At 43.7% G+C, this 24,593-nt stretch overlaps 3 protein-coding genes across 4 annotated transcripts; 1 reads left to right on the forward strand and 2 right to left on the reverse strand.

Annotated features, from left to right (window-relative positions):
- The first annotated feature begins 345 nt into the window (after positions 1–345).
- On the forward strand, positions 346–16,987 carry disp2 (dispatched homolog 2 (Drosophila)). The gene is made up of 8 exons (XM_029125497.2): positions 346–594; positions 7,479–7,535; positions 8,470–8,880; positions 9,349–9,472; positions 10,441–10,571; positions 11,238–11,350; positions 11,617–11,714; positions 12,075–16,987. Exons 1-8 carry the CDS (start codon positions 503–505, stop codon positions 15,561–15,563), a joined length of 4,515 nt encoding a protein of 1,504 aa, XP_028981330.1. The 5' UTR covers positions 346–502; the 3' UTR covers positions 15,564–16,987.
- On the reverse strand, positions 16,882–19,787 carry rpusd2 (RNA pseudouridine synthase domain containing 2). The gene is made up of 3 exons (XM_010879481.4): positions 19,022–19,787; positions 18,613–18,909; positions 16,882–18,014 (listed from the first exon to the last, which is right to left on the reverse strand). The coding sequence occupies exons 1-3, from the start codon at positions 19,604–19,606 to the stop codon at positions 17,238–17,240; spliced, it is 1,659 nt and encodes a 552-aa protein (XP_010877783.2). The 5' UTR covers positions 19,607–19,787; the 3' UTR covers positions 16,882–17,237.
- A 368-nt stretch (positions 19,788–20,155) lies between these two features.
- Positions 20,156–24,586, reverse strand: pcmtl (l-isoaspartyl protein carboxyl methyltransferase, like). 2 transcript variants are annotated; one of them, XM_010879480.4, is made up of 9 exons: positions 24,478–24,586; positions 23,623–23,763; positions 22,889–22,993; positions 22,757–22,788; positions 22,569–22,673; positions 22,357–22,477; positions 22,100–22,185; positions 20,688–20,857; positions 20,156–20,569 (listed from the first exon to the last, which is right to left on the reverse strand). In XM_010879480.4, the coding sequence occupies exons 2-9, from the start codon at positions 23,738–23,740 to the stop codon at positions 20,557–20,559; spliced, it is 750 nt and encodes a 249-aa protein (XP_010877782.1). In that variant the 5' UTR covers positions 23,741–23,763; positions 24,478–24,586; the 3' UTR covers positions 20,156–20,556. The 2 variants fall into 2 exon arrangements, with proteins under 2 accessions (XP_010877782.1, XP_010877781.1); XM_010879479.4 differs by having other exon boundaries at positions 23,623–23,743; positions 24,478–24,569.
- Between the last annotated feature and the right edge of the window lie 7 nt (positions 24,587–24,593).

Genomic DNA, 24,593 nt, shown 5'->3' on the forward strand with positions numbered 1-24,593 from the left:
TTACTTAAAAGGACAGCACTACCTGAAAAAGGCAAGTTATGTGACAATGCTGTTATCCACAATAAATTATTCAGACATACATGTAGGCTCTGGCATTCTGTCAGCTTTATATTCACAAGGTAAACCAAAGATGGAGGGAAATGGCACGTTGTATGTTTTGTTGATTTTTACATGTTAGTGCGCCAATATGTACAAATTAAAACAATGTTGGCAGCTTTAATACATTGTATCTTGGCACTGCATCAGCCAGCACCACCCTCTATTGAACAGCGCCCGTGCTTTCCCAGTCGTCCAAGCTTCTCAACAGCAGAAAAGCTCATCACAACGCGTCGACCAATAGTAAACCAGTCTGTGGCATAGGATACTCAAACCTGCATCATCCCTTTGCCGTTTTAGAATGACAGATGTTACTATTCCTAGTTAACACGAAGCTTAATTTAAGATAATTTCGTAGTCGGTCATTTTGGAAAGCGGTTTAATATGGAAAGAGGTTGTTGATAAAATGGATACTTGCTCTACTGCCGATGAGAGCGCCGATGTTACAGTCATGGATTCGCCAAGAGCTGAAAGACCTGCACAGGAGACAATACAAAGGTAGGCTAGCCCAGTCCTTGTCTGTTTAACCTGACAACGCGGTGTTAGTCCGCTTGTCTGTTAAATTACTTCCCTGCATCATTAGCCTACATATACATTTGTATTAGTGGTTTGTCCATTTATTAGTGGTTTGTCGTTATTGACTATGTCGTTATCAACGAATAACAATGTCCTGTATATGTTTAAACGAAGTCGTTCCAAAAACGGGTTACCTTTAAATAGTGTAACTTGGTCCAACCTTCTCTCATTAAGATTCAACTTAATAAAAAAACGAAAAACACGCATTGTCAAGAAGGTTAATAAAACACCTGTATTCAGTGTCAAATTAAGTAACAGTTTTGACGGAACAGAGTAAAATAAACCACTTGTGAGAGGGGAAATGGAAGCTTCTTTTGCGCAAAAAAGGACAAGTAGGATATGCACCTAAAATGTTTAATTGTTCAGACATTTCTAGCCTGTCTGATAACTGGGATGACGTGTCATAATCAACTTCCTATATTTTCCATCACAAAACACCAGAACATTTCCAAAAAGGATAGAACTTGTAAGAATAGACAAATATTTCACGATATGTTTCATGCTTCCTTCAAAGGAAAAAACTAATCTGTTAACAAGATAGGACCTTAAAACGCAGTGTACATGAACTACTAATCACATGAAGCACATAACAATTTTCCAGGGGAAAATGACTGTCAAAAGAAACACATAAAGCTTTACAACGATGCGTTTCCACATCGGTGCAATCGTCTAAGACACATGCATTTAGCCTACAGTGCTTCAGACTTTTACTAAAATAGAATCCACTAACTTCCAGATTGAGCGGGCAGCGTGAAAATGAAGCATAACAGCTCGGAGGGATGTGTCTCGGTTTGACGGTTGGTGTGATGAGACGAGGTCAAATGTCACAACATTTGGGCATTTCGGGGTGATGGTGCTCCCAGTACAGCCCAAAAAAGGGTGGTGCGACTTGGATAAGCACCGTCTGGGGTGTGCAGAAGGGATGTCAGACAGGGTTGCCAAACCTTGTTGAGCTACAGTGACTGCTTGTGGTGGTTTGGTGCCTGACAGCAAATCTGGTTATTGGCCGAAGAATGTGCTCACCTCAAAGGACGTATAACATCACTCCCATCTATCCTGGTCAACGTCACTCAGCGTTTGTCCATCCTGCTCAACATCCTGCTCAACATCACTCAGCGTTCGTCCATCCTGCTCAACATCCTGCTCAACATCACTGAGTGTTCGTCCATCCTGCTCAACATCCCGCTGAACATCACTCAGTGTTTGTCCATCCTGCTTAACATCCTGCTCAACTTCACTCAACATCACTCGCCCATCCTGGCAGAATCTTGACGTCCACGCCACGCTGAGGGATCTGGCTGAACAGGACACAGTCCTAAACTACTTGGCCATTCAGGCACACTATTTCTATTTAAAATATTAAAGGGGGTTCATTTCAACATTTCACTGGCTTCTATTCTTTCATCTGTGTGTTTTATTTAATGCAAAGCCAGAGGAGACTGAAACGGAAGCTGGAACCATTCACTCCATCACAACCACATTCACTCCATCACAACCACATTCACTCCATCACAACCACATTCACACCATCACAACCACATTCACTCCATCACAACCACATTCACACCATCACAACCACATTCACTCCATCACAACCACATTCACACCATCACACCCACATTCACTCCATCACAACCACATTCACTCCATCACAACCACATTCATTCCACCAGAACCACATTTACTTCTGTTCACAACCTCCGGGTTCCAGAGATCTTTGGTATTCCTCGGCTGCCTAATCGTCATGCCCTCCCAAAGGCAGTATGATGTCGGTCAGCATGTGACTGTGCTGACTGGAGACTTGGCTGGCTCAGCGGAAAACCAAAATTCCACAGGGCGAAACTTCACCATGACAGGATTTGGATTGATGTGTTTCGCATTGTTGACGGTTTGTAGCTCCAATGCTGACTGCTTTAGTTTATCAGTCGTTAGGTAGACAGAGGACAGTACTGTTTGTAGCGGGCAAAGCTGGGACGATGCTTCAATATAATTCACTCAGCATTGATACTGGCATCATTAGGACACCTTTTTCCCCTAAAATGGCACATACGTTTCTGTCATTTTCATAAATGTAAGCCAGTTGTTTTTTTACTGTAGGAGAGAGTGAAAAAGTGTACAGCAAAATGCGTTCTAACTCTTCAAGACCTTTCCAATCCATTTTTTTGTTGTTGGTTTGCAAATGCATAATAACACGTGTTAGTAAAGGGAAGGAGAGAAATATCAACATCCCCTAAAGGACTACAATACCCAGTTATGCAAATTCATCAACTGTCTCTCAGGTACCTGTCTCAAACCTTCCCCTCGTTGCTTCAGCTGTCTGATTATTGAATAACCAAGCCACAACAATCAATATTCACATCCACTGGAGTCAAAGGTTTGTCAAAACAGCAGCTACTCTTTTGTTGGTGTCTTTGGGCATATAATAATAGTAAACTGTGTAGACCCATTAGAGTGTTCAAGGATAAAGGAAAGACCAGCAGCAGGGTCAGTCTGCCTACCTAAGAACACCACCACATAATCATATGTACTTCCAGGGGGTGGCAGATGGTTTAGTGGTTAAGGTGAAAGCTAGCTGGTTCAAATCCCTGAGCTGAAAAGGTTAAAATAAATGGATGAATGGCATCGCTCTGGAGACCAATGTGTTGCTGCATCTGAATGCATCTGTACATGATGGTAGATTGTGTATGGTTTACTGTACTAAACACAACCCTGAAATGTCATGATGGTCCAAACAAGGACAAACAAAAGGACCATTTCTAACACAATCGTGGAATGTTTTTTTTCAAATTCCATCTCAACGAATCAACCCATCAGTAACAGTGTGGGACCGACATTCAAGCTGCAGTGTCAACATGAATTTATCAACACCCAAATACACTGTAATATCACCATTTAGCATAAAGGCACAGCTACATTTCTTTGATTATTTTCTACTTATCCTAGGATTCAGCTACACTTCAGCTACTCTTCCTAGGACCCAGCTACTCTTCCTAGGATCCACACAAAAAACACAGCAAATAACAAGACACTGACCCACAAATGTAAAACACAACAAGACCCAGTGAGTGTACATTGTCTTTGTGGGTTAGAGTTTGATGTGTGTGTTTTGATCTCTTGCCAGGCATCATGAGGCCAGGTTTTCTTTAAAAGGAAACGTTGCTTTAAGCTTGATTAATTGAGGATGGCAGTTGTATGTACAATACTGTGCATTGCCATTAATTTGGTTTAGATTGTGGACCACAAAGAGGCCAATAGTGGCATATCTTGTGGGGTATATTTGGGAGCTATGTTAATACACAAATATAAGCAGGGGTGGAGTCAAAGGAGGGGCACTGAGTGGCACGTGCCACCCCCGAAATCTGATTGGTTCCCAGCTGGCCACCCCCATTTTCATTGGCTCTGAATGCTATCAATCACAATAAAGCAAGATCTTTTATAGCAATCCGTCAAAACATTTGATTTACCTAAAAATATTGAAACTCCCAACTGCTGAATAAAATGAAAAAATCTCAATTTCTTCCATGCGACATGGTTGTTTATCCACAGACTTAGACTGTATAATAATTTTTATATTCTCAATGTGCGGTCGGTGGCAGGATACGCCGATGCTGCGTCTAGCACTGCTGTACCGCAGAAGAAGAAGAATACATCTTGTTGTACCGAAGAAGGTGTGCCATTTCCGCTTTTCAAAAAATTAAGGTTTGCACGCTGTGGACGACATTACCCTACGTGCACACTGCGCGCTCGCACAACTCGCAAATCGCTCCATCTCTGGTGAGCTGTGCCTGAGCCCTCCCTTGCGTGCACACTGCCTGCTTAGGCGGGGCGTGTCTTCCTAATTTATGCCAGGGACAACCAGTATAGAGGAAACACCTGTCTCCGCAATTTTTAATAAGTGTTTATTATTTGCCATCAACACCACGCCAAGTCAATGATTTGTCAGTGTTCAAATAGCAACTTACTTTGTTTTACATTAGGCTTTTATCACTCACCCATGACGATCTCTGAAACCTTCTAACATGCATCCATTTTTAGAATTGTAAGCCAGAGACGCATCATATGTAATGGGGAAACTAGACACCACAATACTAGGTTTCTTGTCCACTTTTTGAACTCCCGCTCACTGGAAATTAGCATAAAGTAGAACATTTCCAACTCTCAACTGTCACTGCTGCTAGGAGATTTTATCTCCAAAAATAGCTCAGGCCACTGTTGCCGTGATTCGCTGGCTCTTGTTGGAAATGAATGGGAGCGTGGCTCTTTGTAGCTCTAGCAAGCGGGCAGTGTGCATGGGGCTTATGCAAGATACGTTTTCATAGTTCCCTGGAATTGCCTGTGTACATGAATTGTAATTATATTAGCAAACTAACTTCTCAATTGCAGTTAAGTTGGTATGTTTTCGTGTGGTCAGCCGTTCTTGTTTCAGTTACTGAAAAAGGGTCTTTAAAAATAATGTTTTTGCAGTTTTTGTCTCCGTTTTGCTACTTCTAGAGCCCAAACAATTTGAATAGTCGAGTAGAACGCCAGTAGAACGCTGACTTCCTTATTAAAGGGCAAAAACTGTCTCTTGAAAGTTTTTGTAAACTTTTTTGTGACTTAAGCATTAAATAGTTTCTAAATATCTACATTCCCAAACTTTTTTTTGCTGGGTCTCAGGAGGGTTGGCTATAACTGGCTCATTTTCGTTTCCTCAGAATAGCTATGGCTAGATTTGACATTTACACACTTACAAATGTACTAGTAAAATACGAGAGACGAGAGAGTTGTCGGCGATGATGGTGTATACTTTTAGAGAATGAATGTGTTTATAGACTAATACACCGGAACAAATAGCCTAACAGAAAACTGCTCATTCTTTTTTTCTATAATAAAATGCAGAAAACGTAATCATTTTACTGTTGTTTTTAAGGTCAAAAATGAATAATGTGTTGTTCAACTAAGACCAGAGAAACATAGACTGAATTGACAACGAAGTGAACCGCAAACATCTCCACACAAGCAAGCAAATCACAGCAATGGAGAATAGTGTGCGCGTTCACGCGAAGTGTGGGTGGGGGTGGGGGGGGGGGGCAGATTCTGGCAAGGGGAGGGTTTTCCGCCCAACACCGACCAGAGCCCACTAATGAGACTGACGGGATGCTTTTTTTGACAGCCAATAACAAATTGGAATAACAAATTACATAGCTGAACTAGCATGCCCTAGTGCCAAAAAAAGCTGTCAATGACAAGCAATCAATGTTTAGCAGTGTAGTAGCACAGTCCAGAAGGGTGTAACCTACTGTACCACGCAGCACATACAGCAGCCCTTGCGCCGTCACTTCGATGTGTCACACAACTTCAGCTAACGGGCTACACGGACATTTCTGATAAATCAGCAAATTAATTGTGCTTTCATCCATAAGGTTTAGGGGTTAGCCGCTGACGAAACAAACACACCGTATTCTGAACGCCCGATAAAAAAGAAACGGCATTCCTGCTGCTGTCACTTGAGTGGAACCACTACATAGGTTTGAGAAGTTGATACCCTTTTTGGGGACCACTGTATCTAATACTGTTTCTATTTTTTGTACAGCTACATTTTGAACAGCACAGAGTCACCAGGTGAAGACGCACGCCACTCTCTGCTAGGCGGTTGGAAATGTAAACTAAGCAGTGAAGTTCTGATCATATGCTCCTTATTTACTTAACCTGTCGTCTTGGTGACGAGGAGGGGGTCTCAGTCTATCCAAGCGACCAGATGTAGGGAAAAGCAAGTCGTTTTCAGATCCTGGACCGAATGGCCAAAGTTAACTAGATGTATTATTTGTCAGATTGGAAGTAGACTGTACATAAATGTCTGGTTTCATTTAGTCACACTAGTCGAAATTGGGCTTTAATGTTGATTTGTGTTGACAATGTTGAAAATTAAATGTATCATATTTTCTGTTTAAATAACAACTTGCTAAAGTGTCAAAATTGTCCATTTTATAAGCCTCCCTGTGATTTTAACCAACCTAAGTACAACATTTAATCAAGTTTCGCAATAATTGTAGATCTCTACTAATTTTGGTGCTTGAATAGTCACTCTTAAAGCTTTTAGTAAGTTATTACTGACGTATAAAGATACTGTACAATAGTCCCATCAGTGTAAAACCAGAGGAACTGGTTCTATTCTTCTTGGACATCTTGTCAAGATTAACATTCATTTAGTCATACAGCCTAGATATTTAAGAAACGTTTTTATTTTAAGGCTTGCATTCTGTAGCCCATGCCTGCAAGCTTCCATACACAGTACCAATCAAAAGGTTGAACACCCATTCAAGTAACTGGGTAAGTCTGTCCAAGGTTTTGACTAGTATTGACATTGATTCAACAAGGTGCTGAAAGCATTCTTTAGAAATGTTGGCCCATATTGATAGGATACCATCTTGCAGTTGATGGAGATTTGTGGGATGCACATCCAGGGCACGAAGCTCCCGTTCCACCACATCCCAAAGATGTTCTAACTCATTGTCATGTTCAAGAAACCAATTTGAAATGATTCAAGCTTTGTGACATGGTGCATTATCCTGCTGGAAGTAGCCATCAGAGGATGGGTACATGGTGGTCATAAAGGGATGGACATGGTCAGAAACAATGCTCAGGTAGGCCGTGGCATTTAAACCATGCCCAATTGGCACTAAGGGGCCTAAAGTGTGCCAAGAAAACATCCCCCACACCATTACACCACCACCACCAGTGGTAACAGTGGTAACAAGGCATGATGGATCCATGTTCTCATTCTGTTTATGCCAAATTCTGACTCTACCATCTGAATGTCTCAACAGAAATCAAGACTCATCAGACCAGGCAACATTCTTCCAGTCTTCAGCTGTCCAATTTTGGTGAGCTTTTGCAAATTGTATCCTCTTTTCCTATTTGTAGTGGAGATGAGTGGTACCCGGTGGGGTCTTCTGCTGTTGTAGCCCATCCGCCTCAATGTTGTGTGTGTTGTGGCTTCACAAATGCTTTGCTGCATACCTCGGTTGTAACGAGTGGTCAAACTTGAATCAGTCGGCCCATTCTCCTCTGACCGCATACTGGATGTTTTTCCATTTTCACACCATTCTTTGTAAACCCTAGAAATGGTTGTGCGTGAAAATCACAGTAACTGAGCAGATTGTGAAATACTCAGACCGGCCCGTCTGGCACCAACAATCATGCCACGCTCAAAATTGCTTAAATCACCTTTCTTTCCCATTCTGACATTCAGTTTGGAGTTCAGGAGATTGTCTTGACCAGGACCACACCCCTAAATGCATTGAAGCAACTGCCATGTGATTGGTTGATTAGATAATTGCATTCATGAGAAATTGAACAGGTGTTCCTAATAATCCTTTAGGTGAGTATAATTGGCACTTACAACCGGCTTTTTTAATTTTTTTTACCTCCCGCGATGGAAAACAGACATCCTCACCCATATAATTAATGCAATGCACATTTCACACAAACATGAGTCATTGTTCGCCGGTTCCACTGCAGTCCCCATCTACTGGGCCCTGATATGGATGTTGACAGGCTGGGCGTACTGAGCCTCTCATGGCCTAATTGGGCCTTCTAGCAACCGAATACTCCAGACGTCATTCCTCACCTAATCCATCTGGTTGCCTGAGTCAAGGCTCTGCGAAAAATCACAGAGTCGAGGAAAGCAGCCGAGCCGAAGCGTTTTTTGTCAGTGTACGCCAGTGTGTACATTGGATGATTACAAGCACTGCCGCAATAGATGTTATAAATAAATACCCCCCCCCCCCCCCCCCCCACCCGTCTGTCTTGTCACAGTGAGATCCCGGAGGTATCGCTGTGTTCCCCTGACAACGTGTTCCCAGAAGCCCAGGCGACTCTGATCCAAACCGAACAGGACTTGTCGGACAGCAGCAGCCTCCCCCGGCCTCTCTCATCCGCGTCCTCCCAGCTCTACCACCAAGTCCCCCAGGGCTGCCGTTCACCGCAGCCCAGACGGTGTCACTGCTGTGGCCACGGCAAGCCGGTCCGCGGGGCCGCCTGTGCGGAGCCGCACCCAGCGACCGGTGGTCCTGCGCACGCTGAATGTTCGGCGGGCATGACCGGCGGCGGCCGCAGCCCCTCCCACGTCTCCTCCTGTCGCAACGCTGTCCGCTGCCATTGGCTGCACGGGTCCCACGACGGCGTCGGCCCCCATGAGTCCAAACGACACTGCATGCTCGCAGTCAGGTCTGTAATCTATTGCGCGTAAACATAAATACTGGGCGAAAACGTGGTCTGTGACCCGGCGTTTTGAAAAAGATAACATTTTAAGGATGACACCCTCTGCTGGATCCACAGAAAGTCAGTATCCACGACAACAACCTCATTGCGATCACGGTGACAGCAAAATGACCTACAATTGCAATGCATCCTAATGTGCTCTGTGCCTGTGTAATTGGGACTGAACAGAGCTTTACTCCTTCATTTAGCCATACAACATGACCCTAAGTTCAAGACAGTGTAGTAGTGCATGACTAATAATGTATCCTACTAGTGACAACTGTTATAAGGATTTAACATTTGGCCTAACTGCAAAAAGCCTTGAGCCACGACTTTCTAGCCCAGCCGCAGAATGATACATAGTAACATGACTATGAAATGCCGAAGGGAGATCTGAGCTGCAGATCCTGTTTTGATGTGGCTTTTGCTTAACAGTTACTCCCAGGTGGTGATGGAGTATCCTCTGGCCGTGCTCGTTGGGTGTGCTGCAGTTCTCCTGGGATGTTCCCTAGCCGGCCTTTTCATTGGTCCTCTGCCAGATTTCTCCGACCCACTGATGGTGAGTGTCTCCGTTGGCTGTTCTTCTGCTTTCTCTGCCAACACCCTTTCAAAGCAAAACGCTACCATAAACGTTTGGTTTTGGTTCACCTGGCATGTCTCTCAAGGAATATTGTCTTCTCAGAAAAGAACCGTATTTGTGCAATGTCAGATCGAATAGGGCTGTTGAGTACAGCGTCAAACTGATTGAATATCCACGTTTGTTGCAAATACATACAGAAGATACACTCAAGGTTATTGACATGTAAAGACCATCACAGCGACCAGTATGCAAATACACAGAAGATACACTCAAGGTTATTGACATGTAACGACCATCACAGCGACCAGTATGCAAATACACAGAAGATACACTCAAGGTTATTGACATGTAACGACCATCACAGCGACCAGTATGCAAATACACAGAAGATACACTCAAGGTTATTGACATGTAACGACCATCACAGCGACCAGTATGCAAATACACAGAAGATACACTCAAGGTTATTGACATGTAACGACCATCACAGCGACCAGTATGCAAATACAGGAGGGATGGTCGAATAGGCTTGCCTGGCAACATCGCGCTCTGGTAACTCCTAGTGTCGTGTTGGGCGCTAGGAATGTCACCAGCGATTGTATGGTAGATGAATGCCCTACGCCAAGTGCGCTGATTCTGGCCTACTTCCTGGTTGAGCAAGCAGCATAATAAGAAGTTTCTGCGATGAGGCAAGGCCATAAATCACAAATCTGACACCATGAAATTGTTGAGAGAAAAGTGGGATACACTACATGCTCAGTTTAATTTTAATTCTTCAAAGCATTCATTCTAACTTGTCTCTAAACATACATCAGCATATAGTGTTCGCTCACGTTCTGTAGCCAAAAACAATCTGTATAAAATATACATATTCTACATGCAAATGGTTTCAGCTGATTCTTTTTGTCAGGAGAAGCTGTTCCATTAACTCTGATGTTTACATACAGGGATTCGAGCCTCGTGGAACATACATCGGAGTACGCCAGTCTGCCCTGGCCAAGCTTCGGCAGAACACGGGGCCTGGAAAAACACTGTCCCTGTTACCGCAAAAGCAGCTCAAAGACGAGACAGCTGGGAGGTAATGTGGATAAAGCCACACGAGCTCTGGACAAAATGGCTGCCACAACAAAGTAGCACCAGGGGACTTTGCTCGGCCCCTGATTACACAATTACTCACTAAAACAGGCAGGTCATCTTTTAGAACCCCCGGCTATGGATGGAATACAACTGTACAGAAACCAGGCATTTCTCCAACATGCTTCCAATTACACATGATTTATTACAACCCCATTTCCAAAACCAGCTGGAACGCTGTATAAAAAGCAAATAAAAACATAATGCAATGATGTGCAAATCATTTATCCTTGTTTTTAATTGAACATAGTACAAAGAAAACATATCAAATGTTGAAACTGAAAAATTCAAAGTGGGCATGTAATTTTCAAGAAACAACAGCATTTCTGAGTTTCAACATTTGATATGTTGTCTTTGTAATATTTTCTATTGAATATAGGGATTAAATGATTTGCACATCATTGCACTGTTTTCCCTTACAATTAATACAGTGGCCCAACTTTTTTGGAAACAGGGTTATATATATATATATATTATAAACAATGAAATTGCTGCATGATTCCAAAGGGATTCTGTGTCTTCTGGTTCTACTGCCTGTGTGAGGGATGTGAACTGTAGAAGGTGTCTCCTGTGTAAGCGTACAGTGTTGGTGTTTATTATGAACCTATAGAGATGGCGTTGGAGGGAACGCCGGAGGGACCAAGGATCGGTCATCCAGACTACGCCCCAGACGGATGCTGGACAGAGTCTCGGCGCAGGGCGCATTTCTCTGTGACGCTCCAGGTGATCTACTGAGAACAGTTAACTCTTACACGTGACGCTGTGGTTTTTTGACGACTAAGGGAATGCTCTTAGAATGGAGGAAGCAGTCCTGTAAACAATCAGAACATCTTAAAATAAGTTACTTTGGAAGTGTAGGCCTGCTAGATCATCATTTCATCCAGTAATGAGCAAAACATAACAGATCTCTCTTGCTTTTTAAAAATGTTTTTTTAGGCCTGTTTTTGATGAGTGGTGACATGTTCTTGTCTCCATCTGTGGTATCACAGGAGAACGCTATGCCCAGCTGGTCTTCCGCTCTGGAAACTCAGCCAGTCTTTGGAGCCTGAAGGCAATCTACTCCATGTGTGAGATGGAGCAGGCCAGGGTAGGTCTTCACCCATCTTCATCTGCAGGCCATCTGCCATGTATCCAGAATAAGTAAACAGACCATGAAATCGGGTAGCCAAATAGTTTAAAGACTCTGAGCAAGAGAACTTGTAAGAAACCTATGAAAAATGTGAGCTATCTGAAATACAAAAAAAAGTATTAGAGATCAATACTGGCTGGTACATCAAATAATGTGAACAGTTGATATATGTCCTTTTCAATTTGTTCTTTTAGTGAAAAAAATGTGTACGGAACATCAACTACATTGATGTTTCCATAGGTAATCAGTTGAGAGTCAGTTATCATACTGGTCAGGGGATACGTTAAAATGCCACACCTCTCTTCCTCCACGTTTCAGATACGTTCCCAACCGCCCTTCCAAGATCTCTGCAAGCAACACGTCCGACTGGAAGTGGACGGCGGCATGATCACAGGAAGATGCTGTCCAAGTTGGTCACTGGGAAACTACCTGGCACTTCTCAGCAACGCCTCGTCCTGTCTCAGCCTGACCTCTTCGCAGGTGTCCGAGAGCCTGAGCCTGCTCCGCTACTGTGCCCCGTACTATCACGACGGAAGCCTGGTGGCCTATTGCGCGGAGAGGGGGAAGCAGGGCAACTGTGCGTCTGTGCCCAATCGATGCAAACACACGCGAGCTGTGTTCGAGATCTTGCATTACCTGGTCGATAAGGACTTCCTGGGCCCACACACGGTGGAGTATCAGGTCCCTTCGCTGAAGTACAGCCTCCTGTTCCTACCGGTGGAAAAGGGAGATCACTTGATGGAGATATACATGAGCAGCCTTGAAGGTCGTGAGCTTACGTATAAGAACACTACCATTACAGGAATGGACCTTGGCATAAAGCAAAAGCTATTCAAGTATTACCTGGCTAGGGACGCTGTCTATCCAGTTCTGGCCGTAGTGTCGCTGTTGGTCACCATGGCTCTTTATTTGCGGTCACTCTACCTATCAGCTCTGTCTTTAGTGGCAATTGTGGGTTCGCTCTTGACATCCTATTTCTTCTACAAAGTAGTTTTCCAGCTGTCATTCTTCCCTTTCCTCAACTTAGCTTCAGCTCTCATCCTGTTTGGTAGTTGCTCCAACCAGGTCTTCACTTTCATTGACTTCTGGAACCTCCAGCTGTCCCAGAATCCACCTGCTTCTCTCCCGAAGAGAGTCAACAGAGTTCTCCAAGAGGTCGGATATTTGATACTGGCCTCAGGCCTTACTTCAAGTGCCACATTCTTCTCGGGGTACCTGAGTAGCATTATGGCAGTAAGATGTTTCGCGGTGTACCTGGGAACGGCTACCTTAATCTGTACGTTTTCTGCCCTTGCGTGGCTTCCCAGCTCTCTTATTTTGCGTGAGCGCTATACTGTGGCTGCCTCAACCTCTGTTACTGCACAGGCCTGGAAGCCTTGCTGCACGAAAAGTCCTGCTGGTTTCTGGGACACAAGCTCGCGAAAGCGCTGCCTCTTCAGCTTGGGTCAGAAGCTACGAGAGTTAAAACGGGGACTTTCCGACACCTCCAATTTACTTTTTTTGAAAGTCCTCCCTTGTGGAGTGGTCAAGTTCAGATACATTTGGGTCTGCTGGTTTGCGGTATTGGCTGCAGGAGGAACGTACATCTCAGTTGTAGACCCTGGTATGAGATTACCCACTTTAGACAACAGGGCAACTCAGTTATTCCGTTCCAGCCATCCTTTTGAAAGATATGATGCTGAATATCGCCACCAGTTTATGTTTGAACGGCTGGTGAATGGGGAAGACAAGCTTATCACTTTAACCCTTGTTTGGGGAGTCATACCAATCGATAATGGCAATCACTTTGATCCAAAAAGCAATGGATCGTTAGTGATGGATCCAGATTTCAACATGAGTAGCCCCGATGCTCAGGTTTGGTTGAGAGACTTGTGTGGAAGAGTTCAAAACCAAAGCTTCTATTTACCGTCGTCATCATCATCTGAAAACGAAGGTGCAACAGACAATGTCTGCATTGTCGAGCAACTCATACGCTGGGTGTCTATTCGCCGTTGCTCGGAGAGCGAGGACGCCTTTCAGTTTTGCTGCAACGATATTCCTTTTCCATACCCAGCAGGCGTTTTTGAACAGTGCCTGAGCATGATGGTGGCTGAGCAGCATGCAGAGGGTTACTTGTCCCATGTTGGGGGACTGTATTTTGAAGCAGACGATCGAATAGCAGCCCTGGTAATGGTGTTCAGGACTACGTATCGCTATAGTTACAACTTTAGTCACACCACCCGTTTTTATAATGATATTCTGTCATGGTTCAACAGAGAGATTTCTGGGGCACCACAAGGACTAAAAAAGGGATGGTTTGCCAGCCAGTTGACACTCTTCGACTTGCAGCAATGCCTAAGCTCAGAAACCCTTGTTGTTACCGGGTTCTCCGTGGCCCTGACTTTTGCCTTGCTCCTTCTGACCACATGGAACATTCCGCTGAGCATCTACGGCACCGCTGCCGTTGGAGGGAGTGTTTTCGTCACCGTCGGTCTTCTTGTTCTCCTGGAATGGCAGCTCAGTGGTGTGGAGGCACTCTTCATATCAGCCGCTGCCGGGCTGTCGGTTGACTTTTTAACCAACTACTGCATAGCATATAATTCCGCGCCGCACACTGATAGGATCGGAAGAGTCGCGCATTCTCTGAAAAGAATGGGCTGCCCTGTGGCAATAGGATCCGGGGCCTTCTGTTGCGTGGGGATCATCATGCTTCCTACGACAGCCTTGTTGTTCAGAAAGCTCGGGATTTTCTTGTTTCTTGTGAAATGTGTGGCGTGTGGGTTTGCCACATTCTTTTTCCAGTCTCTGTGCTGCTTTTTTGGTCCTCAAAGAAACTGCGGGAAGATAATGTCACCGCGCTCATCTGAACAGGGGGCTGATGGCCTGCCCTCCTGCTCAGCAACAGACCCCAGGACATCGACCTCGGCAGCCAACGGGGCTTTCGGGAGATCGCGAGTTCGAAGAAATTTCAGTAAAGACGAGGGTAATTATCTTTACCCGAACCAGCAGCGCCAAAGACAGCGACCGGGCGGGAAGGAGCCAGAGCAGTATGAGCTTCAGCCACTGGCCTGTCAACTGAATGACAGCTTCGAAAATAGCACATGCACCAGCAAGCTATCCAACAGGCCCTCAGTTCTCTCAGATGACATTCAGTTTGTTGGGCTGAGTCCCAGGAGGGACCTGGAGAGAAGCAACACTGTGGCAGATAGTAAAGAGGTCTGCGGTAGACACCACAAAGGCTGTGCACCACCCCCGGCATTGCAGACCTCTTCCCCCTACCGAGAGAACCCCCTTGCAGTTGCCCCACTAGGTGACAGGGCTAAGGAAAAGCTATTGTGCAAAACTTGCAGAGGACAGTCCGCCGGCGTCAAGCACTGGAACGTATCGCTGTCCTCCACCTCGAGTATGGAGGAGACCGTCATTAGTCAGACCATCGAAACGATATACCTGCCATCCCACTCAAAGGATGAGGCTCCAAACAGTCCCTTCGAGTGTCAACCCCAGAAACACCTGGTGTCACCTCAGAGTTCGTTCGAGGGGCTGGAGGATTCCAATGAGACTTGCCTGAGTGACATTGAACCCGGTCCCTCAAACCTACAACCTTCTTTCGAAGCAGAGGGGAACCTGGAACCGCAACCAGGACATCTCAACGGAAAGAGGGACACCCTGCGTCTCTCTCTGAGGGAGATAATGTATGAGACCGCCTCTCCGGGGTGTGGGAGGGGTCTCACTAGCCAGAGCGAAGGACCGGTCATGTTGCCAAACAGCAAACCAGACTTGCCTGATGTGTGGATCAAAAGAGATGGGCCAAGGGAGGATGCAACCTGAATGAGATTGCAAAAGACTCATTCAAACCAAGCAAGCTGGAGTGTTCGGTTCAGGTTTATTAGTGTAATGACAAACTATCTGGTAAAGGATACTGGAAGACTAATCAGGTCTAGTTAGGCACATGTTGCTACCTGTGGAATGCTGAGAAGATCAAGATTCTTCGTAACGGATTTGAAAACTCACAGCTGGTCAAAAACTGGAAATTTGATTATCACTGGGCTTTTTGTCTACAACCGAACCACCCCAGTTCTATATCCATCACTCGGAAAGAATTCTTGGAAATTAATGTTAAGTTGAATACTTTCAACATGGATGAGATTTGCTTGTGCCTATCTATTCCTTACTAGAGGCAATCACCACCAAAACAAAGGGCACACCTCAGTTTATCTAGAAACAATACAAAGTGATGCAAGTCAAATCACTAAAAGTAGAAACTTAAGTGTTATAACATACATTTTGTAACCATTCCATTGTTGGCACATACTACCATGCTTCTGTTCAAAATCTATGCCAAGAAGAGTAACATTAATCAGTGACTTATGAGAGTACTGTGTAATTTATTTAAGGGACCTGATTGGCACATTTGCATACAGTCCAGTTGTTAAGAGGTATAATAGAGCCTTGCTCTTTGATAATGAAAATTAGGTGGATTTTACCAGCCTGCTAAGTTGTACATAACCTACAGCACTGTGCCAATAAATTACATTCGGCATCATATGAAAAGTAATACAATCTCCACTAAGGCTTGCCTTGGTATTCAATAATGTATCACATCAGCAGAGCAGACATCCTTTACAACAGCTGGAATATCAGCTGAAATATGTAGGTTCTCCTACATCAGCAGTATTTGGATATTGGTGTAGAATGCGCAGCATGTGCCAAGGTTTTTTTGCAACAGTCCTTTTTCCATGATGAAAATGTAAATATGTACGTGTTTTGTGTAAGAGGAGTCTCATTTAAATTTGTGGGGGAAAAGTGTTTCAGAGATGTGTTTTTGGTCAAAGTTGTGGTGTGTTCAAAACAACCCAGAATAATAGGTGTCCCTTGGTCTTCAAAGAATTGACCAAAATTGTCAGATGTGCCTATATGCCTTGGAATTTATCACCTGAAAGGGTTTCCTTTTGACAAATGATTTGTCTTGGATGAAGTTTTTAAATAACCTACTTTGATTTTTAAGAGCAGAGAAGTGAAATGTTAAGTTTTGAAGCTGAAATAATTAAGTTGGTGATTTTTGCTTTCAGATGGTAAAGTCATAAATAAAGTGTATTTTCCTGCAGAAAGGGTTATTTTATTCAATGTCACAGATACAATTTCACTGTCAAACATTTTTTATTAAAATGTAATGTATCTTCTGTTATAGACACTGTTCAAAAACCCTAGGAAACAAATCTCCTTGGCTGTTTAAATAAAAACTGACAATCCAATTGAAAGCAGTATGGTCCAATAAATCTCTCTAAGTCAGAGGGAAATGAATGGTGTAATTGTTTTCTCACATTAACAACAGAACTGTGAGCCATAAAATGAACAGCGACACTTTTTCACGTTTCAGTGTGCAAAGTAAAACGTTCAACTCAATGAAACATCAACTGTGAACACTGCATCCAGTGGTCACTGCATGAAACAGTTCTACAGTGAACTATTGGCACTTAGTGTGTACAGTAACACTTGAGTAGCCTAGTCCTCAACCCAGTCATCCTTGGCCCAGTCAGGTAGGCGAGTTGTATATTCAAAGTCTGGTCCTTTATAGCGCAAGGCATGAAGGTACATGATGAGCTCCTTCTCAGTGGGGTCCGGACGGACAATCTTACACTCACTGCACAGAGGGTCTTTCGCATTTGTAGCAGCTGAGTTACAAGATTTATCCCCACTTCCTTCAGTTTGTCCAGGTACTGCCTCAGACGAGGCTGGACTGACAGCGACCCGATTCGCGCTTTGGTCTATGTCATTCCCGTCACAGTCGCTCGACACAGAATTGCAAACCTCCGACGACGGTTCTGGTCTTGGAGTCCGCGCACCCATACCGCAAGCGTCGGACAGCGCGTCGCTCACCGCTACCTCGTCTGGGACGTCCAGGAGATGAAGACTCTCTTTGGAACGATGCTCCTCCAGAATTGCTTTGAGAAGCTCCTCGTCGCTCATGCCCACCAGGCCTCCCTTCGCCATTTCAGGACCCCAAGCGGAGGAGCCATAGATGGGGTCGTTGACGATAGGGTGGCCCAGGAACTGGAGGTGGACGCGTATTTGGTGGGTGCGGCCGGTGACAGGGCGGCAGCGCACCACACTGGAATGGCCGTTCCAGCTGAGTCTTTTGAAGACCGTACGGCATTCCTTGCCCTTTGGGTGCACCCGGCACAGCCCGACCTTGAAGGACACCACCAGGATGGGCTCCACACAGGTGATCTCACTCTCTGGGAACTCCCCCTTCACTCGACAGACGTACTCCTTCTCCAGCTGTAAAAGACGAGCAGCCCCGGGTCAACAACGACATGTATTCAGTCAGGGAGGATCCAAACTAGTGAGTGGTGAAAAAGCAATAAAACAAACAAACGGCTTAGTAGTATAATTACACATACAGTATCTCACAAAAGCGAGAACACCCCTCACATTTTTGCTAATATTTGATTATATCTTTTTATGTGCCAACACTGAGGAAATGACACTTTGCTACAGTGTAAAGTAGTGAGTGTACAGCTTGTATAAGTGTAAATTTGCGGTCCCCTCAAAATAACTCAACACCCAGACATTGTCTAAACCGCTGGCAACAAAAGTGAGTACACACCTAAGTGTAAAAAACATTTTCACTGAAGGGTGTACTCACTTTTGTTGCCAGCGGTTTAGACATTACACTGTTATGCAAGTTGTACACTCACTACTTTACATTTTAGCATTTCTTCAGTGTTGTCACATGAAAAGATACAATCAAATATTTACAAAAATGTGAGGGGTGTACTTACTTTTGTGAGATACAGTACATACATACATATATATCTCGGTGTTTGAATTAAGCTTGCATATTGCACCGCCACAATGGAGACTGAGGACGACTTGCCTGTCTGTCTCGCACCAACACGTCCAGTTTCTGGGACACTTCCAGAGTGCGGGCAAAGAGCAGAACACCAGAGGTGAGGCGGTCGAGACGATGCACAGTGTGAAGACCACATATACCTCGCTCCTTTCCCAGGATGAAGATGACCGTGTTGTGACGAAAGCGCCCACAGGGATGGACCGGCATCGAGGCTGGCTTGTCAACTACCAACACCTCCCCGTTATCTTCCAATATCTCCAGGGGACGTCCAACAACAGGTGGCTCGTGACGATGCACTGTGTTCCGTAGGAAGTCATTGTTCTGAAATGGAAAACGATGAGCCTGATAACATTTTGGGGGCCAGCGCTGACTGTTATATCGAACTCGAGTAAACATTCAGACAGAGCAAGGGAGGGAAAATACAAAGGCTTACCCTGAGCGTTACGGAGAGATCATCCACTGGAGTCTCATTGAGTCGGATCCGTCCTAGCTTTGAGGCCCTAATATAGTATTCCAAAGGCTCAGCTCGGAATTCACTGCGAAAAACCTCGAGAAGACTTTTCCCAATCCAGCGTCCTTTGCAATACGTTTTGAAGTCGAAGTAGTACGGATGCACTTTGCGTAGACCTCCTTCAAAGTAGTAAGTTGTTTCATCAAAATGCTCTTTGCTAAAGCTCACTCCGGGATTGCGTTTTTGAGGGGGAGGAATATATCTTTCTCCTGGACGAAGTTGTTTCTTTCCAACCCCTCCTCGGTGTTTCTTTCCACGTTTACTTTTCTCTGAGTAATCCTCCTCTTCGCTCTTACGTTTAGCAGTCTCTCTGAACTCGTTGACGTCCGTGACAGAAGTGGCTGTCGTGGTGTTGGGTTTATTTTCTTCTGACTCCCCTTTAACTTCTGTCGACGCCATTGTTTTTGACATTACTATATGTTTACGCAAAAGTATTCTAGATGCCAACTCATTCACCGAGATACGTTCTTTTGCCACTTTCCAAAGTGCATCTCTAATTTGTAACATGGGTTTGCAATGCAAGGTCCGGCACGTGATTGTTCTGTTACATTATCAGATGTTATTTCGCGTTTGTTTTTGCCTACAGAGATCAGCACTTCTTCAAAAACAATTATCCGACTGAGAGGTAAATAAGTGTTCACCAAACACACACGCTGCAATGAAATTAGGGGTCTTTCTTCTATGACTATGGACGCCTGTTGATGACGTAGTAGTGTTTTTTGCGGTTAGTAGCCGGTTTAAAATCCATATTATCTTCAAACTATTCCTTCACACACACTGCAATTATAATTATGAATCTAAATTAATTGCATTCATGACTTCTTATATAGGCAATGGTTAAACAGATAAAGACAAACTGGCACAGAAATTATTTCCCATTCATTAACACATTGGGTATTTTCTACACAACATTTTATTTATACATTTTGGCAATAAAGCACAGTAGATATGTTTTCAAAATAAAGTGCCTCTACACTCATTCCTTGGTAAAAAAAAAAAAAAAAAAAAAAAAGAAAAAAACTTTCTGTTGCTGTTACAAAGCAATTAAGGTAATGTATGTTAGCCTACTTGGATTTGCATCTAACATTAAAAAAGGTAAATTGGTTGACTTAATAAAGAGTTATCACAACCATTGTATTTTACATACCATATATGGATTTTATGTAACTTTACATATGAGCCGACCTTTCAGCCAGTCAATGTTTTGAACGCAACTCTTCCATGTACAGAATGGGAACACTCGCTAACGATTTTCTCAACCACAGACAGACTCATTAATCAAAAAGCCCTTTGGAACCTCTTCAACCCTTTGGACAATGATCATCTGCAGTCTGGTGTCAGTCAATAAGCACACGGGACATGTTGCTAGGCAGCAGAAAACTGGAGATCAGGGGGAACTCAAAAGCTGCAGCACCAGCGACACCTCCTGCAGGGCCACACACGCCACACGGCAGAGTTCAGAGCTCACCTCTGGGAAGACAAACAAACAAAAGCTCTCATAGGAGATCCATTTCAGATGTGGGAGGATGAACTAAGCGAAGGCAATAATGACAGCCAATGCTGTACCGTACAGCTATAGCATACATACCCTGGCCATTGTCGCCGCTTGTCAGTCAATGGAACATAGATCACCCCCATCAGGGCTTTCCTGATGAACGTGCCGTCACTCTGGCGGTCGTACTGTTCTAGGACCTGGCTTCCACCATCAGGGCCAACAGGCAACACAAGTCTTCCACCGGGTTTCAACTGATCCAGGAGCTGCAGCATTAAAATACACGTTGAATGTGAACGACCAAATATATGACAAGCACTCGGACAGTATAACAAGTCACTGAAGGGGTTTCAAATGCTTTTCTTCAGTTTGGGAAAATAAACTAATTTACTGTCCCATCGGCTCGGAAAAGACATTGATGTGAAACTGTTGTGTTAATGGTGTAATTATTCTTTGACATCATAAGGCTCTTAATGGTATAATAATGATCTGAAAACATAATGCCCATAATCATGTGATATAGCTCCTAAATCATAATGCCTGGCATCATAAAGCCCTTAATGTGCTAATAACATTTTGATGTCTAAGTGCCCTCATTGGTGTAATAATTCTGTCATCATAATACCCTCAATGGTGCAATAATGCTTTGATATCATACTGATTATTTTGATTTGAAAGGTGCTGACATTAAAGCACCCTTAATAAAATCCATCCTGGCCAGCCATGTTGAGATTAGTTTCCCAGAAAATAAAAACACTAATTTGCAAGGAAAGCAACACAGGGTTACATTAGTTTGAGTTATTTTTCCTTCCAGAATATTTTTTTTATGGTAAAATAAAATAAAATAAATATATAATATAATAAAACATTAGCACCCTTGGTATAATAAGCACACATTGCAGTAAAAACTTACATGAATGAACAATCAAAATACAAGAGAAATCTAACCTTTTTGGAGGTAGAATTGTTTGAACAAAAAAAGATATATACTCTTCACAATATTTATGTCAAGATGCTGTGTCACAATTATTGACACCCCAAGGAATTTCATGGCTATTGAAAAAAACTGGTACCACCCTGAAAATACCAAAAAAATATGTTGACAACAGGTCCAAAAAGCTTATTGACATGAAGGCAATTAACATTTGCCATTCAGTTCGCCGAAGACCAAAAACTGAATTAGGAAACTAGTCAGGATGAGATCAATGAAACACCTTACATGGATGAGGAAATATTTTCTCCTTCACACAATTTTCTCATATCCCAATTATATAGACCCTTCTCATTGCAAAACCCAACAGGTTCAAGAGTTGAATAGCACATGCTTTCTAACGCAGGCATCCAAGCCAAGCCAGTGCGACCAATTACCAATTATCTTATTTACAACTTCTTCCAGATCCACCGATAAACGTGATCAGATTATTTTCCCTTAGCCAGCCCTCAACTTTGATGGCCAGTAAAAAAAAAAAGATAAACATTTGGAAGTTATCCACTGGTAAAGTTCTCACAGCTTTAGGGAGCGTGGGAGCGGCCGCCCCAACATGAATGGCATCATACGGAGCTCCATCAGGAAAGCCTAACCGTCCATCTCCAACTGAGAAAACACACACACGAGAGAGTACACACTATGAACCACTGGTCCGATGTCCTCCAACACACTGTATCACGAAGACTAGACACAGCTTGCCAACTCCACATTTGCACCTTTCATTGTTAAACAAGGAAACGCGATGAATCATTAGCACTGTATGTCATCTGAACTTACCAACAAGCTTGATCCGCCCTGACGAGAGCAGCTCAGGGTTGTCAGCCCTGACGTTCCTCATAGAGGTCTCCACCAGTTCATCGATGTGCTCAATCCCCACTACTTTCCCTGTGGGTCCTACCTAACGAGCAGATGACCATGAGGAAATGCCACAAATACGACCTTTGTAAACTGCGAACACAGACTGGGTACAAATTGGTTCTGGAACTTACCATCCTTGCAAAGCACGCAGTGAGATAGCCACTACCAGATCCCACATCCAAAGCGGTGGCCCCTTCTGTTAGCTTGTCACTTAGCACTTCGAGGGCATGAGCATGCTGGGAAAAACCAGGACAGCAACCACATTGAGTTTCATTGTTCTGACGCCAGACATTACGGCTAACTATTCTGAGACACTCACCATGTGCGGAGCACTGATTGTGGCCCTGAATCCTGAGGAAAACAAAGGACAAAATTATGTGTTGTTTAGCTGCCAATTATGGCACTTTTAACAGGTTTGCAGGGATATGTTTGTATACTGGTTGGAATGTACCTATGGACTGAGGGGAGTCGGCGTAGGGGTAGTCTCTTGAGTAAATCCCTCGGTCTGTGGCAAGCATTGCGTCAAACACCCGATCACTGTGGATCACCCCATGTTCTATGGAGTGAGGGAATACACTTTCAGAGGACAAGGATAAAACGCTTTTTAGCAGAGCCACGGGCACCAGTATTCACCACCCAAAACAATACATAAATAAATAAATGCAAAATCTAAAAGCTTGCACCTGTTTCCTATTTGACCAGACAGGCGTGTTTGGTTCACATCATTTCAAATTGCACAACAGAATGAGATGGAACATTGCACTAAGGAGTGGGATGGAACTGGGCTGATTTTGTCAAGGTTTTCAAGTCGATAAAAAACATTGATTATTTGTTTTCTGTTCCCAAAAGTAGAATGATACAAACACATTAGACGATGCTTTGTATTTTTATTTTTTTTTACATGTTGCTAGGATTTGCAGCTGTCTATGGTGCTATTTGATAGCCCCAAACTAATGTTGTGTTGCAATGAGATAGGGCCGTAGATGCAACTGGATGGCACGAAGATGGTGAAGGGAGAATAGGAGGTAAAACAATATAAAGACATCCTAGAAGATGCCAATATTGCCCAATAGGATCTCGCCAACTTGTGCTCCTCCCGCCTCATTTCCTACATTCAGCCCACTCTGGGTTACATACAGCTGGAAACAACTATCTTGGATTAATGACAAGAATCTTGGCTCATACCTTTAAGGCGATTGATGAGTTCAGGGTGAGTCTTGCCAGTGGACATCCATGCCATTGTTCTGGACAGCAGCACACCCATAGGGACTGCAATTACTGCCAGTCTGAGCACTGCTTGCATCTCCTACATGGGGGCGGAGCTCCCTGACATTACCATAAAACACACAGTCACACTAAGACCCTGCTTGCAAGCTATGTTGAGACAGAGACACAAACGTTTGTCTTTCTATCCATTTTCGGGGTCTGACACCTAACCTTGAACCAGAAATCAATTTTCTCTATTCCCTAGACCTACACCTAACCAGTAATTCTAATTATGTCAGATCGTATGTTCTGACCCAAACTTGCTGGAAATCATTTCTTCCATAGTGGGGACCTGCTGAAAAAACTCTGTCTCTCTGTCTCTCTCTCTGTCACCCACACATACATTAGTTTTACTATCAAAGTAAATATCAGCAATTTATTACCATTAAAAACAAATGTTCCTATCCTTAACATAACATAACTGCAGAACGCAGCCCTTAATTCCTAAACTTAACCCTAACCCTAATTCTGAGTCTAATTCTAAGCCTAAACATAACCTAAACATTTCAAAGTGAAGACGGGCCAAATATCCTCAAGTCACATGATTTTCCTAGTCAGTTTTCAGGTCCACAAGAAGATAGCAAAACTGAAACACGCACGCGCACAAACTAGCTAGCTCCAATTAATAACAGATACCTTATAATAAAACCATCAACGGCACTTTACGTTAGCTAAACAGAAAACGCTGCAAACTGTGTTTTACTGTATGAATATTATAAAATACTAGTTAAATGTGGGTAAAGTACAAATGTATATCCAATTACAAATGTGTACCTTCGTAGTAAACACCATCTATCTTCAACGTTTAGTTGGGTTCGTTGGCCTCCTGTAGGACACACTTCCTTGTCCCTACAGAGAATTTAACTCACCAATAACATTGATATTACATA

The sequence above is a fragment of the Esox lucius genome, chromosome 15 (assembly GCF_011004845.1).
Source record: "Esox lucius isolate fEsoLuc1 chromosome 15, fEsoLuc1.pri, whole genome shotgun sequence".
Classification (NCBI taxonomy): Eukaryota; Metazoa; Chordata; class Actinopteri; order Esociformes; family Esocidae; genus Esox; species Esox lucius.

What these genes read in the sequence shown, in the direction of transcription:
- disp2 (XM_029125497.2), top strand. Translation starts at nt 503, where the DNA reads ATGGATACTTGCTCTACTGCCGATGAGAGCGCCGATGTTACAGTCATG. An exon ending in GCACAGGAGACAATACAAAG is followed by an intron (nt 595 to 7,478) that starts GTAGGCTAGCCC and finishes ATGTCTCAACAG; the next exon opens with AAATCAAGACTCATCAGACC. An exon ending in AAAGACGAGACAGCTGGGAG is followed by an intron (nt 10,572 to 11,237) that starts GTAATGTGGATA and finishes ATGAACCTATAG; the next exon opens with AGATGGCGTTGGAGGGAACG.
- pcmtl (XM_010879479.4), bottom strand. An exon ending in ACTCATCAATCGCCTTAAAG is followed by an intron (nt 22,994 to 23,622) that starts GTATGAGCCAAG and finishes CTCACTCCATAG; the next exon opens with AACATGGGGTGATCCACAGT. An exon ending in CAATCAGTGCTCCGCACATG is followed by an intron (nt 22,674 to 22,756) that starts GTGAGTGTCTCA and finishes GGTTTTTCCCAG; the next exon opens with CATGCTCATGCCCTCGAAGT.
- rpusd2 (XM_010879481.4), bottom strand. Translation starts at nt 19,606, where the DNA reads ATGTTACAAATTAGAGATGCACTTTGGAAAGTGGCAAAAGAACGTATC. An exon ending in ATCTCTCCGTAACGCTCAGG is followed by an intron (nt 18,910 to 19,021) that starts GTAAGCCTTTGT and finishes TTTCCATTTCAG; the next exon opens with AACAATGACTTCCTACGGAA. An exon ending in TGTTGGTGCGAGACAGACAG is followed by an intron (nt 18,015 to 18,612) that starts GCAAGTCGTCCT and finishes CGTCTTTTACAG; the next exon opens with CTGGAGAAGGAGTACGTCTG.